General features: G+C 34.5%; 1 protein-coding gene across 1 annotated transcript in view; it reads right to left on the bottom strand.

The window, feature by feature from the left end:
- Positions 1–21,748, bottom strand: part of TINAG (tubulointerstitial nephritis antigen) — a 226,306-nt gene extending 204,558 nt beyond the window's left edge. The window contains exons 1-3 of the mRNA XM_027852893.1: positions 21,418–21,748; positions 14,385–14,448; positions 9,565–9,654 (exon numbers count right to left, since the gene is read on the bottom strand). Of these exons, the coding sequence (XP_027708694.1) occupies positions 9,565–9,654; positions 14,385–14,448; positions 21,418–21,748 (485 nt within the window). The remainder of the gene's footprint in view (positions 1–9,564; positions 9,655–14,384; positions 14,449–21,417) is intronic.
- Positions 21,749–22,110: the final 362 nt, after the last annotated feature.

Below are 22,110 nucleotides of genomic sequence, written 5' to 3'. Positions count from 1 at the left end.
TGTGGGGATTTTAATTTTTTTTTTATTATCGAGCATTTTTTTTCTTTTTCTACACCTCTCTTAACTAATGGGGAAAAAAGAAAGAAAAGGAAAAGAAAAACAAAACCCATGTAACAAATAAGCATAGGACTATGTATATTTACTACAGGGTTTTATTTCTTTTTTTTTTAATTGGTACAGGGAGAGATAGAGAGGAAAGAAAATAAATGTTCATTGAAAAATAAAATAAAATGAAAGATCAAAAAGAAAAAGCACAGCTACTTGAAGCCTTTAAAAGATATCTCAACAATGAAGAATGTTATCCCCAAAAGGCCAAGGATCAGACCTCTTGAATTTTGTTCAAGGCTCTCCAAAAGCACTCTCAATAGAGAATAATTGATGGGAGAGCTCTCCTCCCCCAAGAAGGCACTGTTTTCCCTTCATTTAGAACTATTTCATGCCCTTCATTTTTTTTCTGCAGTCTTTCAGAGATGGTACTATGCCTCCTAATGAGTTCAACTAATAATAATGGGAAGTCATGATAAAGTGTTTTCTTGGAGGAATATACTTCTGAAAGAAGGGCACAGAATCTTTCAGGACAAGTTATACTTTTATATCCCGGTACTGAGAATTTCCCATAAAGAGACTCAACTATTACAACCAACTTTCTCAAAGAATGCCACCTCACCCTAGAAAGTTTATTGGTTTCTTGCTGTTTCACCAAAGAATCACTAATAGTGATCTGTAGTGGGGGAAATAAAAACACTCAACCTATCTCTGATACTTACTAACTATGTGACCTTAAAGTCAGTTATTTCATCTCTCCTTAGTTTCCTTATTTGAAAAATGGTAATAAGGATACCTGTGGTATGAGGCAACGTGGTATAATATATAGTAACTTGGCGTTAATAGCATCTAGATGGCACTTGATTAAAAAAAAAAGACACTTGTCTTACAGTCAAGAAGACAAGTTCCAACCCTGTTTCAACCCCTCTCTAGCTATGTTACCCAGGTCACTTAACCTCTTTCAGCCTCAGTTTCTTCTTCTGCAATAAGAGGAATAATAGTGGAACCTACTCTGCAAGGATGTTGTGAGGGTCAAATGAAAAAATAAACATACAACATTTCACAAGCTCTAAAGTGTTATACAATGCTAGCTGTTGTCATCATCATTGTTGTTGTTAGCCTCAGAATCAGAAAGTCCTAGGTTTAAGTCTTACCTTGAACACATTCTAGCTGCCAGGGAACTCTCTATGACTATAAGTTACAAATAATTTCTTTGTCATTTGGAGAGTAGCAACTTCCACACTGGGAGTTCCTAACACTAGTGAAATCAAAGGAATAGACCTTCCCATCCCCTCCCTCCAACTTTCCTAGAGGCATTTTGTATCTACTTCTTGGGTTATTGGAAAGATTGAATGAGATACGGGAGGCAGAGCCAAGATGGTGGAGTACTGAGAGAAGTGATTATTTTTCTCTTACATTAATAAGCAATTATTAAATTACAGTTAAGGCTTTCCCTTCATATTTCCTCATTCAGAAACCAGTCCCTGTAGTTTATTCAGCCAGTCTCTGAAGCATATTGCTGATAGGTGAGATTGCCCAAATCCTCTGGGTACATGTTTCTTGATCTTGGGTAGTAAATGACCACAGTAATCTACTGTGGATAAACCCAAAGACTCCAGCTTCTGGGATAAGAACTCATTTAATAAAAACTGCTGGGAAAAGTGTAAAATAGTATAGCAGAAACTAGGCATAGCCTAGCATCTTTCACTGTGTACTATGATAAGGTCAAAAAGGGTACATGATTTAGACAGAAAGGGTGACACTATAAGCAAATTAGGAGAGAAAGAGTTTACCTGTCAGATCTGTGACCAGAAGTTATGATCAAACAAGAGATAGAGAGCATTATGAAATGCAACATGGATAATTATGATTACATTAAGTTTAAAAATATTTGCACAAACAAAACTAATGCAACAAAGATCAGAAGGAAATCAGAAAGCTGGGAAACAATTTTTATAGCCAGTGTTTCTGATAAAGGCCTCATTTCTAAAATTAATAGACAACTGAGTCAATTTATAAGAATACAAGTCATCCCCCAATTGATAAATGATCAAAGGATATGAACAAGCAATTTTCAGATGAAAAAATTAAAGCTATGTATAGTAATATGAAAAATATGCTCTAAATCACTATTGATTAGAGAAATGAAAATCAAAACAATTCTGAGCACCTTACACCTATCAGATTGGCTAATATGATAGAAAAGGAAAATGATAAATGTTGGAGAAGATGTGGGAAAATTGGGACACCAATGAATTGTTGGTAGAGTTGTGAACTGATTCAACCATTCTGGAGAGCAATTTGGAACTATGCCCAAAGGGCAATCAAATTGTGCATACCCTTTGATCCAGCAATCCCGCTACTAAGTCTATATACCAAAGAAATCACAGAAAAGGGAAAAAATAAGAAAGGGAAATACAAAAATATCTATGGCAGTTCTTTTTGTGATGACAAAGAATTGGAAACTGAGGGAATGCTCATCAATTGGGAAATGACTGAACAAGTTGTGGTATATGAAAGTAATGGAATGCTATTGTGCTATAATAAATGATGAACAGGCAGATTTCAGAAAAACCTGGAAAGGCTTATATGAACTGATGCTGAGTGAACTGAGAAGAACCAGGAGAACATTGTACACAGTAACAGCAACATTGTATGCTGACTGACTTTGATAGACTTAGCTCTTATCAGCAATACAATGATCCAAGACAATTAAAAAAGACTCATGATGGAAAATGCTATCAACATCCAGAGAAAGAACTATGGAGTCTGAATGCAGATTGAAGCATGCTATTTTCACTTTTTTTGTCTTTTTGTTTTTCATGTCTTTTCCCTTTTGTTCTGTTTCTTCTTTTATAACATGACTAATGTGGAAATATATTTAACATGATCTTGGGGAGGGTGGGAGAAAAATTGGAACCAAAATCTTATAATAAATGAATGTTGAAAATTATCTTTACAGGTAATTGGGAAAAAAATAAAATACTACTTACAAAATAAAAAGAAAACAGTTTGAGATAATTTAATAATTATTTGACTCTCTGAAAACCATAATAAAAAAAATCTTAGACATCATATTTCAAGAAATTATAAAGGAAAATCACCCTGATATCTTAGATCTAGAGGGTAAAATAAAGATTGAAAGAATCCACAATCACCTCTTGAAAGTGATCCCTAAAACTCCCAAGAACAATATAGCCAAATTCCAGAGCCCACAGGTCAAAGAGAAAATATTGTAAATAGCCAGAAAAAAAATCCAAATATCATGGAGCCACAGTCAGATTCACACACGATTTAGCAGCTTCCACTTTAAAGAACTGGAGGGTGAGGAATATTATATAAGAAAAGGCAAAGGAGCTAGGATTACAACCAAGAATAACCTGCCCAGCAAAACTGAGTATAATCCTCTTGGGGGAGAGAAGGGGAAGGGAAATTTAATGAAATAGAGGACTTTCAAGCATTCCTGATGAAAACACCATAACTGAATAAAAAACTTAACATTCAAAAAAGAAGACTCAAGAGAACCATAAAAATGTAAACATGAAAGAGAAATCACAAGGTACTCAATAAGGTTAAATGGTTACATGTGTACATGAGAAGATCATACTTGTAACTCCTAAGAACTTTATAATTATTAGGGGAGTTAGAAGTATACATAGACTGAAAGTATGAGTGTGAGTTGACTATGATGGGACGATCTAAAAAAGTAATGGAAAGATGGAAGCACTGGGATCTGAGGGAAGGTAGAGACATAAAGGGGAAAAATATTTCACATAAAAGAGGAACAAAGGAAGAGCTTTAACAGTGGAAAGGAAAATGGAAGTGTTGGGCAAAGCTTGAACCTCACTCTCATCAAAATTGGTTAAAAGAGGAAATACCATTTATACTCACATGTGTATAGAAATATTATCCAACAGGAAAGTAGGAAAGAAAGAGGATAAAAGAAAGGGGTGGCTGATAGAAAGGAGAGGGGATAAAGGAAAGCTATGGTCAGAAGCAAAACCAAATTCAGAAAAACAGAAATATTAAATGCATATTTTCCAGACTCTAACACAATAAATATTACATTCAATAAATTGCCATGGAAACATAGATTAAAAATTAATTGGAAACCTATAAAATTAAATTAAATTAAACATAAATTAAAATTAAACATAAATTAAAAACTAATTAGAAACCTAAAGAATGAGTGGGTCAGAGAACAAATTATAGAAACAATAAGTGATTTCATTAAAGAAAATGACAACAGGGGCAGCTAGGTGGTGCAGTGGATAAAGCTCCAGCTTTGGACTTAGGAGGACCTGACTTCAAATCTGGCCTCAGACACTTACTACCTGTGTGACCCTGGACAAGTCAGTTGACCCTGATCGCCTCACCAAAAAGCAATGAGAAAGAGACAGAGACAGAGACAGAGACAGAGACAGAGACAGAGACAGAGAGAGAGAGAGAGAGAGAGAGAGAGAGAGAGAGAGAGAGAATGACAACAATGAGACAACATATCAAAATTTGTGAGATACAGCTAAATAGTACTTAGGTGAACATTTATATCTCTAAATGCTTATATCAATAAAATAGAAAAAGAATGGATTAATAAATTGAGCATGCAATTTAAAAAAACTAGAAAAAGAACAAATTAAAAATTCACAATGAAAAAATTGGAAATCCTGAAAAATCAAAGGAAAAATTGATAAAGTTTGAAGCAAAAAAATTGAACTAATAAAACTAGGAGCTGGTTTTAAGAAAAGAACAATAAAACAGAGGTGAAAAATATCCTTCGTTAATGTGATTTTAAAAAGAAAGAAAACTAAATTTCCAATATAATAATGAAAAAAGGTAAATACATCACCAATGAAGATGAAATTTAAGCAATTATTAGGAGCTACTTTGACTAATTCTATGCAAATAAATCTGACAATCTAAGTGAAATGGATGGATGTTTCTAAAAATATAAAATTCCCAGATCAAAAGAAGAAGAAATAGAATACTTAAATAACTCTATCTTAGAAAAAGAAATTAAAGAAGCCATAAATGATTTCTGTAAGAAAAAAATCTCAGGACAAGACATATTTACAAACATTTAAGGAAAAATTAATCCCAGTACTGTATTTTTCAAAATAGACAAAGAAGAAGTACTGCCAAATTACTTTTATGGTACAAATATGGCAATAATACCAAAACCAGGAGAAGCAAAAACAGAGAAAGAAAAATATAGGCCAATCTCCCTAATGAATATTGATGTAAAATTTTTGATGAACACTAGCAAGGAGATTGCATTAATATATAAAAAGAGCATACACTCTGATGAGGTGGGATTTATACAAGGAAGATAGGCCTGGTTCAATATTAGTAAAATTATCAGCATAATTGATTCTATTAATAATAAAAACAGCAAAAATCATATAATTATCTCAAAAGATATAGAAAAAGCTTTTGACAAACTATTCATTTCTATTAAAAACACTAGAAAGCATAGAAATAAATGGAGTTTTCCTTAAAATGCTAAATTGTATCTCATACCATCAGCAAGCATTATCTGTAATGGAGATAAGCTAGAAGTCTTCTCAATAAGATCAGGGGTAAGGCAAGGATACTCATTATCACCGCTATTATTCAAAATTTTACTAGAAATACTAGTTACAGTAATAAGAAAAAGAAATTGAAGTAATTAGAACAGGCAACAAGGAAACAAAATTATCACTCTTTGCAGATGATATGATGGCCTACTTAAAGAATGCTAAAAAATGAGTTAAAAAATTATCTGAAATAATCAACTTCAATAAAGTTACAGGATATAAAATAACCCCATAAATCATTAGCAATTCCATGTATTACCAACAAAGTTCAGTAGGAAGAGATAAAAAGAGAAATTCCATTTAAAATAACTTTAGACAATATAAAATACTTGGGACTCTGCCTGCCAATACAAACATAGGAACTTTACTATTCAGTAATTTTTCTATCATACCTGACTCTTTATTACCCCATTTGGGGTTTTCTTGGCAAAGATAGTGGAGTGGTCTGCCATTTCCTTCTCCAACTCATTTTACAGATCAGGAAACTGAGGCAAACAGGGTTAAAGTGAGGATCACACAGCTAGTAAGTGTCTGAGGTTAAATTTGAACTCAGGAAAATAAGTCTTACTGACTCCAGACCTCGTACTCTAACTCCTGCACCACCTAGCTATCATGGGAATTATATGAATACAATTACAAAATATTTTTTACACAAATGAAGACAAATCTAAACAATTGGAGAAATATTAATTGCGCATGGGTAAGCCAAGCCAATATAATAAAAATGACATTTCTACCTAAATTAATTAACTCCTTCAGTGCCATCCCAATCAAGCTACTAAAAAATTATAAATCTAGAAAAATAATAAAATACATCCAGAAGAAAAAAAGATCAAGAATAACAAGAGAATCAACGAAAAAAAATTATAAAGGAATGTGGCCTACCAGTAACAGATCTCAAACTATTACAAAATGTTAATTAGAAAGTAGTAATAATCAAAATAATCTAGTACTGGCTAAGAAATAGAGTAATGATTCAGTAAAATAGATTAGGTATACAATATACACTACCAAATGACCAAAGTTATCTAGTATTTCATAAACCCCAGATCCAAGTTTTTGGGGTAATAGAACATTGTACCCAGTAGCAGAAATGTTGTAAAGGTGATCAACTGTGAATGACTCAGCTAACCTGATCAACACAATGATTCAAAATGAAAAATGTCATCTACCTCCAGAGAAAGAGCTGATGGAGTCTGAGTACAGATTTAAACATATTTTTTCTCTTCTTTATTTTTCTGACTGCTGTTGTTGTTTTTGCAACATGGCTAATACAGAAATATGTTTTACATGATTTCACATGTATAATTGATGTAGTATTTCTTGCCTTCTTGATGAGTAAGTGGGGGTAGAAGAAAGGACAAAATTCAGAATTCAAAATTTAAAAAAAATGTTAAAAATAATAAATAATTTAGGGAAAAAATATTCACACTAGTGCATTTCTGGTAGGGCTGTGAATCAGTACAATCATTTCAGAAAGTAATTTAAAATTATGGAAACAAAGTACTAAAATGTCTTTTAAAAATTATTCAATGTGATAATGTAAAACTACTCAAGAAGCAGTACCTCTTCCAAATGGTTGGGCCGTTACTGGTTCATAAGAGCTCACTTTCTTTTATATAAAAAACTGTCTAAATCTTAAAATGTTTTACAAATGTCATAATGTGTAAGTATATCATTATTATTGATAAGCATAAAGGATGGTACCTTCATGCCATACATGTTGAGTTTTTATATTACCTAACTTTCATAAGATTCCATAGGATTTGCTTTTTTTAATCAAATTCATGATTTGATTATTATAAGGAACTCTCAATAACCTTGCAAGTCAGCACCTACACTGCAATTTATAGTCTTACACAGTTGCCTGGGACACTAAATGTTTAATTATTTTGCCCAGAGTCACATAGTCTGTATACAGCAGAGGCAACTATTAAACCCAGGTCTCCCTGGCTCCAAGGCTGACTCTATTCACTTCACCATACTTCATGTATTCACAGTAGACTTCCAGTACCCACAAGCTCATCTCACTTATCTCTTCCCATAACTTCCTTTTGTTTACTTCCTTAAGAAGTACTCTCTCCTACCTTATTATAACTTCTTATTATTATTAGCTGAACACACTAGAAGTCACAGTGTCAGTTCTGAAAGAATGTAAAAGAAAATGAAGAACATGAGATCCTTCTGTAGAGATGAAAACAAAACAATTCCTTTTGGGGGAGAACCTTCCCATTAATTATTTTCTATTGAGAGTGCTTTGTTGTTATTGTTCAGTGATTTTCAGGGGTATCTGACTCTCCATTTCCCCATTTAAGATTTTCTTGGCAAAGATATTGGAGTGGTTTGCCATTTTCTTCTCCAATTCATTTTACAGATGAGGAAACTAAGGCAAATAAGGTTAAATGACTTGTCCAAGGTCAAATACCTAGTAGGTGTCTGAGAACACATTTCAACTCAGAAAAATGGGACTCCTTGACTCCAGGCATTGTACTCTATCCACTGCTGCCTGGAGAGTACTTTAGGAGAACTCTAAACAAAATTCAAGAGGCCTGGTCCTTATTCTTATAAGGAGATTAATTGGATTTATTGTGTTGCAAGTTAATTCTTATTAAGTGTGACTCTGACCACATCACCTATCAATGAACTCTAATGACTCTCTACCACCTCTAGGATCAAATATAAACTCCTTTATTTGGCATTTAAAGCTCTTCATGACTTGGTCCCTTCCTTTAATCCTTTCTACAGTATCAGCCTGCTAAAATGACCTAATTTGTTGTTTCTACAATACGACACTTCCTCTACCAAATTCCTGCCTCGAATCTTGAATCCAAAACTGATTCTCTATTCACCACGACAATGCTACTTATCTCACAAAAATAAATCAAATGTTGATTATTATATTTAACAGTATCATGATTTTTTAAACTAAGACAACTTAAATGATTTCTAGACCACACCATAGCAAGAAGTTGTAAAATACAATGGATAAATCATAGGATTTGAGAAGTTGGAAAGGACATTAGAGATTTTTTTTTCCAAGTAAGCTCCTTGGAGGGCAGAGACTTTTTCACTTTTTTCTTTGTCCCCAGCACCTAGAACAATCTCTAGCACATAATAAGCGTCTAAAAAATGCTTATTTAGGTGAATTGACCACATAATTTCACAACTCATTTATGGGTTCAGATCAGTGGTCACACACTGAATTCATGGCCAAGCTAGGATCATAAGTCTAATTTCCATCATGACATAAAATCAGTAAATCACAACACTAGCCAATTTATCTGATTTAAGAGTTATGTCAGAGGACTTTAATGGACAAAAGGACTATTTTCATGTCACCTAGATGTAAATATTATATTACCTTATATAGGAAGAAAAGGTGGTTTGAGGTGTGGTTTGAGAGATTCTGGGCCCCGGTGGGGTATGTAAGTTGTATGTGTGCATGGTATGTGTGTGTCTACGTGAGGGAGTTGATGGCTGGGTAGGTGTAAGAGGAGTCTGGACACCAAAGGCAAACTTGTACCTCTTCACAAGTTTCTTAGGCTTAACCCTGGTATAGTTAAATGGTTTCTCTTAAGTCAGAGTTATTTTGAAACAGAACAATGATCAGAATTTTAATGCATTCCCCTCTCAGTTCAAGTCTCTTTATTTGAGACTATAGTTGGTTTTTTCCTTGTCTATTGTTTTTGATTTTCCTTTCTATGTCTCATTTATATACAATAATCTTTAATTTCCAATCGTTCACTTAAGGGTTTTGTACAACATATAGTTTATGTCCTCTTATCACCTTTCCCATTTCCTTTTTTGTTGTTTTTTTTTCCCATTTCAAAACTGGTCATTTTGAAAGCAAAAACCAGGCATCATTTGGAAACCTGGAAGTAAACAGGGGTTGCTGGAATTCAATTATGCATGGAAAGACTATAAAAGAAGGATTTTTTTTTCTCACCCATAATCTCTAGTATTGACGTTTTCAATTAATTCTGGACGAACAAGGCATACTCGCTGGGAGCATCGCCACTGCTGGTCTGAGCATGTGCTGAAAAGATATAAGAAATACAAATGAATACTAGCCACAGCAACAAGCACATTTCAAAGTAAGTGGCAAAAATGATGCATTGTTATTACAAAAGTGCATTTCCTAGATTGATTTTTTCCTACTTTGGCTGTTGGCTTCTTAATGAAAATAAACAAATTTAAACGGCTGTAATAGAATATACCACTCATTATGCCTGTATTAGTATTTTATCTTTTTTACTTTAATATACTACTTTATCTGACTTTAGAGGAAGGTTTAGAAAATGAAGAAAAAATGCATGCTGTGCTTCCATTGTATTTGTAATCTCTCCCTAGGCACCAGCTCTTTCATGTTCGCCTATAAGTACCCTCAGATCACTCATTCTAAAGGTACCATTCCCATCCATGGTGTTTTCTTGAATCATCATAAAATCTCTTTTCTTTTATTCCACAGCCAGACTTTTAGAAAGGACAGAGTATATTTACTATTCCAAGTTCCTCATTACATACACCAATTCTACGCAACATGGTTTCCATTCATCTCTCAAAAAAACTGCACAGCCAAATATAATGAGAGAGAGAGAGAGAGAGAGAGAGAGAGAGAGAGAGAGAGAGACTCAATATGTTAACTCCACCGAGGATAATAATAGTATTTACACCTACCTCCCAGGGTTGTTGTTACGATCCAAAGACATAACATGTTTTTTTGTTTGTTTGCTTTGAGGTTTTTGCTGTTGTTGTTGTTGTTTTTAAAAGTGCTTATTACAGTGCCTTGCACATATTAAGCACTTAAATTCTTGTTTCATTGTTCTGCATAAGATTTTGCAGAACAACTCTACCTCCACTCCTTGATTTATATTCAGTGGTATGGATACTGGAGAGAGAGGCAGTTGTTAAATTTTCATTGTGAGTATTGACACCTTGGAAATGAGATAATCACATAATGCTACAAATGAGGGCTTGATTTATTGCTTGGCTAGACTTAATAAAGTCCAGATGGAGAAAACGTAAATAATTCAGATTAAACTTAAAAAGTCTCTGTTGCATACATTTTGGAGAGCTGGTTAGTAAATATTTACCAGCACATTAATGCTTTGATCATTCTTTGTGCCTCATACATCCCTCCCCATAGCTCTGCATAAAAATTCTGCCACTATATCTAAGCCCAACTCAAAGGCTACCTCGTCCCTGAAGTCACCCATGAGCTTTCCAACCAAAAGTGATCTCTCCCATCTTTGAATTCAAATAGCACTTTATTTGTATCTTCATTATAGATTTATCACCTTAAATGTTTTATTATAGTTCTTTTTATAGTTTTCTTATTCTGCTCAGTAGATTGTAAACTACTGGAGGACAAGCACCTTGGCTTATCCATCTTCATATTTCTCATAATTCCTTATCATAGCATGCAATGCATAACAGGTTTTTTTAATTTTTTTTTTACTTTTAACATATGTTTTTAAAACTTTGGATTACAAATTTTCTCCCTTCCTCCCTCCCCAACCACCCTCATTGAAAAGGCAAACATCTCGATATAGGTTATAGATGTATAGTCATGCAAAACACTTCCATAGTAGTCCTGTTGTGAAAAAATAAGTATATTTCCCTTCATCCTATACTACCCTCCCATTTATTCTATTCTCTTTTTTGACACTGTCCCTCCTCAGAAGTGTTTGCTTTTGATTATCCCCTCCCCCAATCTGCCCTCTCCTCTATCAACCCCCTGCTCTCTTGTCCCTTTCCCCCCTTATTTTCCTGTAGGGTAAGATAGATTTCTATAACCCATTGTGTATGTTATTCCCTCCTTAAGCCAAATCCTATGAGAATAAGATTCACTCTTTCCCTCTCACCTTCCCCCATTTCCTTCCACTGTAAAAGCCTTTTCTTGTCTGTTTCATGTGAGATATTTTACGTCATTCTACTTCTCCCTTTCTCCTTCTCCCAGTATAATCCTCTCTTGCCCCTTAATTTTATTTTCCAGATATCACCCCTTCATCTTCAACTCACCCTGTGCTCTCTATCTATCTACATATAATTTTTTTCCCTCCCACTACTCTAATACTGACAAAGAACTCATGAGTTACAAATATCATCTTTCCCTGCAGGAATGTAAACAGTCAATCTTAGTAAGTCTCTTATGATTTCTCTTTCCTGTTTACCTCTTCCATGTTTCACTTGAGTCTTGTATTTGAAGATCAAATTTTCTATTCAGCTCTGGTCTTTTCCACAGGAATGCTTGAAAGTCCCCTATTTCATTGAATGACGATTTTTTACCCTGAAGGATTATACTCAGTTTTGCTGGGTAGGGGATTCTAGGTTGTAGTCCTAATTCCTTTGCCCTCTGTAATATCATACTCCATACCCTCTGGACCTTAATGTAGAAGCTGCTAAATCTTGTGTTATCCTGATTGTGTTTCCACAATACTTGAATTGTTTCCTTCTGGTTGCTTGCAATATCTTCTCCTTGATCTGGGAGCTCTGGGATTTGGCTACAACATTCCTAGGAGTTTTCCTTTGGGAATCTCTTTCAGGAGATGATCGGTGGATTCTTTCAATTTCTATTTTACCCTCTGGCTATAAAATATCAGGGCAGTTTTCCTTGATACTTTCTTGAAAGATGATGTCTAGGCTCTTTTTTTTTCATGGCTTTCAGATAGGCCAATAATTTTTAAGTTCTCTCTCCTGATCTATTTTCCAGGTCAGTTGTTTTTCCAATGAGATATTTCACATTCTCTTCTATTTTTTCATTCCTTTTGATTAGTGTTACAATGCCTTGATTTCTCAAATTGTCACTAGCTTCCAATTTCTCCATTCTAATTTTTAAAGAAGTATTTTCTTCACTAAGCTTTTGGACTTTCTTTTCCATTTGGCCAGTTTTGCTTTTTAGGGCATTCTTCTCCTCATTGACTTTTTGGACTTCTTTTGCCATTTGGGTTAGGCTATTTCTTAAGGTGTTATTTTTTTCAGTATTTTTTTGGGTCTCCTTTAGTGTCACTCTCAGTTTTCCCTCTACTTCTCTCACTTGCTTCTCAAAATCCTTTTTGAGCTCTTCCATGGCCTGGGACCAATTCATAATTTTCTTGGAGGCTTTGGATGTAGGAGCTTTGGTTTCATTGTCTTCTTCTGGTCATATGTTTTGATTTTCTTTGTCATCAAAGTAAGATAATATAGTCTGACTCTTTTTGCACTGCTTGCTCATGACCTCAGCCAATTATTTGAGTTATAAACTCTTTTTTTAAGGTAGGAGTCTGTTTCCAGTGTGGAGAATGTACTGTCCCAAGCTTCAGAGGTTTTATGCAGCTGTTTTCAGAGACACTTCTAGGGACCTTTAAATTTTCAGTTCTTCCAAGGTGCTATGATCAAGGGTGAGGTGCTTACTCCTTTCCTGGCCTGTGCTCTGGTCTATGAGTACTCTTTTCTGTCTTGGAACTGTGAGGAGGGTTTCCTCTCCACAGCCAGTACAAGCTCCACCATGCCAGTGCTACTTCTTGCCCCAGGACCCCTCAGAACTGTGACCCAGATCCAAGCACAGGCAAAGCAAGAGAATCCTGCACCAGCACAGAGATCTCTGCAATCCCCCTCTGATCAGTCACATGATTCCCCCTCAGTCTGTGGGGGGAAGTTCAAGAGGCAGCCACCATTCCAGGGATTGGGGCTGGAACCCCACTATCCTTCTCTCTTAGCACTGTAGAAACAGACTTTTCCCACTGACCTTCTAAGTTGTCTTTGGTGTTCGTGGGTTGAGAAGTCTGGAAACTGTCACAGCTGCCCATGATTCAGTCCCCTGAGGCCTGCTCCAGAGTCGCTGCAACTGCATGCCTACCCGAACTGCTCTCCTCTCCCCACCCAGAGCTATATACCTTTCTGATCAACCATTCAGGCTGTCTTGGGCTGGAAATTTGTTTCACTCTGTCTTTTTGTGGGTTCTGCTGCTTTAGAATGTGTTTAAAGCCATTTTTTATAGGTATTTGAAGGGGTTTGAGGGAGAGCTCAAGAAAGTCATTGCTTTTACTCCTCCATCTTGGCTCTGTCCCCATAACACACTTTTAAAGTTAATCTGCATTATTATTTTCTATAATGCCTTGTTAAGTCTACATAATAAACAAAGTAATAAATCAAGCCCTGATTTGTAGCATTTGCCAATTTCCAGGGTGAAAATGCTCACACTGAAAATTTAGCAATTGGAGCTGGCTCCAATATATACCTGTATACATATTTTAGATGTCTATTAAAAGTTGGTTAAATTAATAGAGAATAAATGAATATATGTTTGCAACATCACTGCAAGTCAATCAATTTTAGATAGGATTTTTTTAAGCCTATTGTTAAATTTAAAGATCAAGAGTTGACCCATATGTGTGCATTAATGCAACCCATGATGTGTGCATTAATTAATACTCATAATGTGCATTATGAGTATTAAATGTGATGTATTTTGAACACTGTTTTTGTTTTTCTTAGCAGAAATTAAGCCAAATCATTTGTCCTTTAAAGAATAAAAATGCTAAACAGTGTTTTTAAAGATATGTCTGTATTTTGATTGGCAATATTCATGAAAATCAAAGAAACTCAGAAAGGAAGATACAAAGTCACTTTTTTAAACATTTTTAAAAATTAATTTCTGCATTTTCCCTCTCTCAATGTTTAAATCAAGAATAGTTTTCTAAACAATCATATTATAGACAGGGAAAAAGAAAGGAAAAGAAAATCACCACAAAAAGAAATTTCCTTTTAGATTCTTAGAGTCATTACCAGTCATTGCAGTTTTCTTTAATTACAGATCCTTCCTCATAATGTCGACCATCTCTGAGGCAACCTGCCAACATAATATACAAATGAGTGGGAAAAAATACTAAATTCAGTTTAAGTGCATTGACACAATTTTAATTGGTTTTATATAATATATAGAAATTATTTGGTACCAACTTGATAAAGGGGATTTCTAGTTTGACACAGTCCATATATTGAATTCCAGGAAACTTCTTTGTAATATTCTCTTTAGAAATGTATATTATGTATATTATCATTCAGAAAAACCAGATTATCCTATGAGTTAATCATGACCCACTCATAAAAAAATTGAATATGTTTAAATGGATAAGTAAAAAAGAGTCTAAGTCAGATGTTGATATTTCTTTAAAGAAAAATGAAAAACTTAATCAATGCTCATAAATAGGTGTAACTAATTGTTTCCTGCACAAGTCAAACAGTGCATCAGTTTTGGATAAAATATAAAATTATGTCATCCAGTTCATTTAAAGATAAAAAAAAATCAAAATTCTCTCTGGAATGTCTCTCAGAAGAAAAATTTATGAAGTAGAAAAATTGCATACTCTCATCCACATTCCTTTTTAAAAATCTGATTTCAACTTATTACAACTGAAAATGTTCTCAGATTGTCAACTGAAATTGGTTGATAATTCTGCCCAAGTATATAAGCTGAATAGAGCAAGGGCATATCAACATGGTATCTGGAAAATGTCACTACACAACTGATCAACCATCCATACCCAACTTCATGGTAAGCTTTCCAATGCTCACAAACTCAACTTGCTCCTTTCTTCCAAATAGATGCTACTGTGCTAAGAAACAAAATCTATTTTTGCTGTAACAGCTGCTCAGACATATCCTTTGTAATGAATTAACACTGGAGGATATACCTATCTATAATAGGAGTGCATGATTTATAAATTCTAGGCAATTCCTACAGTAAAGGTTCTTAGGAACACAAACTTTTCCTATTCATTGACTCAACCATTGACCACAGTGTTCAGAAGTATTCAGATCTTTTCATAATCTTTGTGGGACTGTCTAAAATATGTTTTATTTTTTTCAAGAAAAATATCCCATAATTATCCTATTTCAGTAGCTACCATCTTCCCTTTAGGTCACCCATTCCTAAAGAATACTGATATTTCTATAACACCATAACACTGAAAATATTTGTGCTAGTCACTAAGCATACAAAAGTAAAAGTGAAACAGTTCCTGTCCTCAAGGATTTTCCAGGGGTGGGAAACCTGTGGCCTTGAGGCCATAGGTTTCCCACCCCTGCTGTATACACTAACAGGAATAATAGTATGTGTATACAAAGTTACATATATTTTGTATTAAACTATTTTTGTATGTAGATAGATAATTTATGTGGATAGATATATGGATCTATATATATATATATGTTTATAATTATGTTGTATACTTTTTTAAAATTTTATTTATTTTATTCTATACTTAAGAAATAAAACAAGCATTTCCACAACATGATAGAGAAGAAAAAGAAAAAAAGATAATTCTACATGAAACTGCAAATCTATTATGTGCAACTTGTTATTTTATATAGATATATATATATTTATATATATGTAATAAAGTTATCATTTAACTTTCTTTTTTTCCCTTTTTTCTTCCCCATTCCATCTTGCTCCATTCTAAAGATGGCTACCATTAGACACAAATATGTATATGTATGTGTGTGTGTGTGTACGCGCATGTGTGTTAAAACATTCTATACATACTTCTATTTATCAGTTCTTTCTTTAGATGCAGACATTGTCTTCCTTCATATGTCTTTTGTAGTTAATTTGGATGTTTATAATAGTCAAAATGACTTAGTCACTCAAAGTTGTTCTTAAAACAATATTATTGTTACTGTATACAATGCTGTCTTGGTTCTGCTCATTTCACTCTTCATTATTTCATGCAAGTCTCTCCATATATATTTTTTAATGGATGCTCAGTGGATAGAGTAGGCCTAAAGTCAGAAGGACCTGATTTCAAATCCAGCCTCAGACACTTACTAGCTGTGTTACCCTGAGCAAGTCACTTATCCTCTGTTTGCCTTCCTGGAGAAGGAAATAGCAAATCACCCCAGTATCTTTGACAAGAAAACGCTATGGACAGTATTGTCATCCTATGGTCCACTGGTCATGAAGAGTCAGACACAACTGAACAACAAACATACATTTTAATATATAATTGTTATGTCCCCTATTAGAATATAAGTTCATGGTCTGTGCAATATTTAATTCTTCATACTTGTATCCCCAGTGCCTAGAACAATGTCAGGCACATAGTATTTGTTTTCTGATTGAAGACTAACACAAAACATATGTAAAGTAAATACAACCTAAGAGGGAAATCAGATGATCAGGAAATATCTCACACAAAAGGAAATGAGAAGCCAGTAAGCATCCAAAATTCATATCTTCTTACACTGTCTTGTGTGAGACAGTGTACATTTTAGGAAAGGAAAGGAATGCAAAGGAGAAAAGAAGGGAAGGGAGATTAGAAGCTACAATCCAAGGAAAGGTTTTGCCCAAAATATCTTAGGTTCTTTGGATGAATGAGAGTCCACAGTTTTGCTCATTTCTTCTCCTGTCAATTGCATTTCATTATTAGTTAAATGTCAGAGTATTGCTGTAACTGAATTATATATTTAATTATGTTTCTTAGAAACCTTTCACACTCCAAAAGGGGAAAATGGCTTTCTAGACCTCTTTCTACATCATTCTTTGCTGCCTGATGAATTGTTCAAGTTATATCCACTTATACTACAAACCCAAAGGTTATGAACCAGTCATATTTGTCATATCAATTATGCATATAGACAAAACCATCAGTTCTTATCAAGGGATTTTAAAAATGGTTAGAGAAAACTAAAGACAATTTCTACTTATACAACTTAAAAAATATCACAGTAAGCCACTCAGATATTTGAAAGGTGAAGATTGGGCCCTGGGTGTTGTGGGGAAAGATGAGACAGTAGACTTCCTCCCAAAGATCTGCTAGTCAACATGAGTCTGCCATTGCTCCCAAATTTTGCATCTTCTCATTCGATTTCATTTGCAGCTCTATATTTGACATTTGAAGTCATCCAAACACTTAAGGCTACCATCAAGTATGAGAAAAAAAAAGATAGCATGTACTAGTCTACAGACAGAATGTAACAGCCTCACAGAATTCTGTCTTTAAGACTGAATTCATAGCATGCTGATTAGAAAAACAAAAAAATATTTTTCAGAGTAGAGAACAGTGAAGAAAATTGGTCACTATGACATAGCTAGAATTAAGAAATACTTAATAAAATTCTAGTGCCATAAACCATTTATGGCAACTTGGGAGAAAATATCTTTATATGGATAAAGTACTAATACAAGTAACAAACTGTTGACTCTTTTGCTGAAAGTCAACTGTGCACTCTTCTGAAAATGAAAGTACTGAGCTACTTTCTTGAACAGGGTATAACTCTAGGCATACATCTTGATCTTTAGCATCATTATCATCATATTCAACCTAACAATGATAGTCCAATATAAAAATTTTTCTATGAAGTAAAAAGTTTAAATATGCTACTTCCAGGACAGAAAAAAAAAATAGTTATGTGAGATCCAGATTATTCAGTCCAGGTGGAAATAGAGTAAAAATTATACCTACCTTCTGGAATGGGCTAATAATTTCATATGAGACCATAGATCAAAAGCAGGAAAGGACTTTAGAGGCCATCTAGTTCACCCTCGTCATTTTACAGATGAGGAAATAGACCTGACAAGTTTAAGTGACTTGTGTATGGTCACATATTTGGCAGAACCGGAACTGAGACACAGGTCCCTCTGAATTGCAATTCTGCTCACTTTGTATTATTTCAGTGATTCCAACACCATTTATTGAGGAATTCAAATATATTTCAGCCTAACCAAATCACTTGAGCCTTCAACATCTTTTATTAATACCAATGTAAACAAAACTGAAAATAATAAATAATCAAAATGCTGGCAATAAGCATAACAAACATTGTGCTTTAAAATGGTTCAAAAATTTTAGTTTGGAGTATAGTTCAATGTACATTAGAATGTAAACTAATTGGACAGCCTTAATTTTCAATCATCTACAGATAGAACAAGATAGGCCAGGTAACAAAGAAGATCTACCCAATCACCTGGTTGATCCAACCCAGAGTGTGGCTGCAGATCATCAGTAATCAGACTCTTGGGCTGGTCTGGTTGGAGAGGTTACTCTGTAGAGAGAGAGTTACTTGTCCCACATCTTGATGTGTCACAGGAAAATAGAAAACCTTCTGTTCCACAGGCACCACGACTTTGTCAGGGAGCTAAATGATAGTTTGGGTTTTTGAACAATATATGATGCCAAATGTTCTACCCAGGGTTATATCTAATGGAGCACAAAGATTGATGAAGACATTCATCAAGCTGTGATTCTCTAGTTTCCCAACTCAAGGTGCAATGAAGCTAACAGTGGCATCACACACTCCCATTAATTTCAGAGGGAATAATACAAAGGCAATTGACCAGCTTCTTGGCATGTCTCTTATTTTCCTGTGATGGGTCAAGACATAGGAAAAGTGACTGAAATGGACCTGTGATTCTATGATTTCATTGGCATAGGGAATTCACAGGTAAAGAGCTTACCTTCTACTAATACAGATGATACGTCTATTCTAAAAGGATTTCCTAGAGCATTCAGAAGTTAAGAATGTTTATGCCCAGGGTCACACAGCTACTATGGGACAGAGTCAGGGCTTGAACCCAGGCTTTCCTGACTCATAGACCTGTTCTCTACTAACTACACCATTCTACTTCTCATAAAAATAGGAAGAATATAGAAAAACTTGAAGTGAAATATGAAATGTTGCAAAATGAATTAAAAAGATCCAGGAAAATAATATTCACAGTGACAAGAATAACAATAACAAACCAAGACTGAACAATAATTATAAAGGCTAAACTTGGTCCCAAAGAAGAGGGGAAAAATGCACCTCGAGAAGTGAGGGAATCATAGGATCATAGATTTAGAAGTAAATTGGACCTTAGAAATCCGTTTAAGCCAATCGCATTTTACATTGGAGGAAACTGAGGCCCAGAGGTGTTAAGTGACTTGCTCAAGGTCACACATATGGTAAACATCAAGGTTAAATGTTGAACCCATGTCCTTCTACCATCAAGACCAGCGTGCTATCCACCATACCACAAAGATTGCAGTATGTAACATCACATATTTTGTCAGATTTGTTTGATGTATTGGTTAATTTTCATGAATTGCTTTTTTTTTTCTTTTTCACTATAAGAGATGGCTCTTTTGGTAGAGAAGAGGAAGGGTATATTTCATAATGAAGGCAATATAAAAACAAAGGATAACAATAATTTTAAAAATAATGTAGAGTCTCCATCAATAGGTGTCACCATTCTGCTCTGAGCCAAGATAACACACTCCAAAGGAGAGTAGTTAGACTTTTAAAGTGTTCAGATGAGGCATCTACGGACACCACTGTGTAAGGATGTCTATATATGGCAATCAAAACCACTCATGGTCCCATTAATTTAAGCAAAATAGAACAAATTATAGCATTAGTTTTAGGATTTGTATTTTCATCCAGGAAAGGCCTTATAGGTCATCTATTTCAAACCCTTCCTTTAACAGATGAGGTAACTGAGGTCCAAAAATGTGAAGTAATTTGCCTTTATCAGGAGCACAACTGAGCTTTGAACTAAGATCCTATAACTATGGATCTGTTTCAACTAATCAGACTCTAACCAGGAAACTTTATCATATAGTACAAGATGTTGTATTTTATACTTTACACACTACTAAAAGGTAACTGTCCATGCAGGGTAGAAAGAATGAGGTGATCCCAGGATCATAGAAGCATAGAATTTGAGTTTGCAGGGAACTTAGAACCTATCTGGTCCCACCTCCTCATTTTACAGATAACAAGAAACTGAAATCCCAAGAAGTTAAATGACTTGTCTAAAAACAAATCAGACCATTAGAAGGCTAAAGAAATTTATTTTAGGAAGAAACTCCAATTTTACTGCCAATATTTACACATGGTTCTTATTCATGTCAAGGGTTTTATCCACATAACACCAAAACAATCAACTAAATGATTTTTTAAAAATTACTTTAAACTTTTTATGATTCCCTTAGCTGCACTAGCATCATTGGAGAAGGCAAACAGTTCTATGGAAAGAACATGGACTCTTGAGTGAGAGGACCTGGATTCAAATCCTACCCTGTGTAACCTTGAGTAAATCACATAAGCTCCCTGTATGCCCTGTAAGCTTCTTCAGAGAGTTGAGTTTGACCACCAAGATCCCTCAGAGATCAGAATCTATAATCCTATGCCTAAGTATCATAAATTGAGGAAAGAAAAGTTACCAGAACACATTCATAAGCTAAATATCATTTAAAAATCATTCAAACTCAGCACTGGAAGTGCCTTACACCAGAAAAATCTTAAATGTACCTAGAGAGCATTCCAATTTAGATTGACTTGCTTAAAGACAAATTTCAATAATAATATAATAGAAGTGGATTTATTTATTCGTTAACTCATTTTTACTTATTTATTTAGTTTACCTTCATTTATTTTGTTTCTTTCATTTTTCTTTCTTTTGATTTATTTATTTGACCAGATCTATGATTTTATCTATTTAGAAAAATGCCTTTGTGGAAAGTCTCTCTATAGATTGCTTATAGTTAATCTCTCTGTAAGTATTTTCTCAGAGAGTCACCTGGAGTACTAAGAGGTTAAGTGACTTTCCTGTGGTCACATAGCTATGTGTCAGAGGCAGTATTTGCAACCAAATCTTCCTGATTCCAAGGCTTGCCCTCTTTCTACTACCCTCTACAGTCCCTTCAGACACCTATGTATACCCTGAGGAGTCCTGGTATTTGCCAACCACCCTGAACCTGTAATCTTGGGTCCTCTGGGCCTTTTCATCTGTCCTAAAGTTAAACCCTCCTTTATATTTTGCTTCCCCAGTGCCTACCTTTTTGATACAGATTGTCTTCTTGGCAAAAGAACTTGTAATCAGGACAGCAATCAGAATTTTCCCTTTCACAGAATTTATCACAGTAACACATGGCATTTGCCTCATAGAAATGAGTTACACAGTCATCATTTCTGTCTTCACAACAACCACGAGTCCTACAGTAATGTCCCTTATAAAGGGCTCTTCTAAATCTTGTTCTTTCCAAATTGGTAAAATTCCCAGTTGAATATGCTTGTAGGTTCATACCTCTCCAGGAGACAAATTGCTTTTCCATCCAAATTTCTGTTGTAAGGTAAAAGAAAATTAATATTTTGTACCAGGTCCACATCCTCTGGCCACCAGATGACTTCTCCCACCTTCTGTTATAGTGACAAGGTAATCCAATATCTGTCACTGTGATGATCTTATTAATGTCTTGTTAGATTTGTTTGAATATCCGGGTCGTGGCTGGCAATATGTCTCACTGGAAACCTACACACCGGACTCTTACTTGAACCGAATAAACTTCATGAGGTTAAATATTAATCACAAATTTCAGTGTTTAGCCAAGATAAAAGTAAGTGTTTAAAACAGGTCATTCTCATTCCTCAAGTTAAAAATAAGTTATGTTTTATTGTGCATTAAAATTCTTCTTTGCCATTGGGAGAAAAATACCCAAATTTTGTGAATGGTTACATAAAGTATAGGTTG

Source organism: Vombatus ursinus, unplaced genomic scaffold (genome assembly GCF_900497805.2).
Source record: "Vombatus ursinus unplaced genomic scaffold, bare-nosed wombat genome assembly UNPS02009835.1, whole genome shotgun sequence".
Classification (NCBI taxonomy): domain Eukaryota; kingdom Metazoa; phylum Chordata; class Mammalia; order Diprotodontia; family Vombatidae; genus Vombatus; species Vombatus ursinus.
The sequence above is the reverse complement of the archived record's forward strand: the minus strand, read 5'-3'. Positions and strand labels throughout refer to the sequence as shown.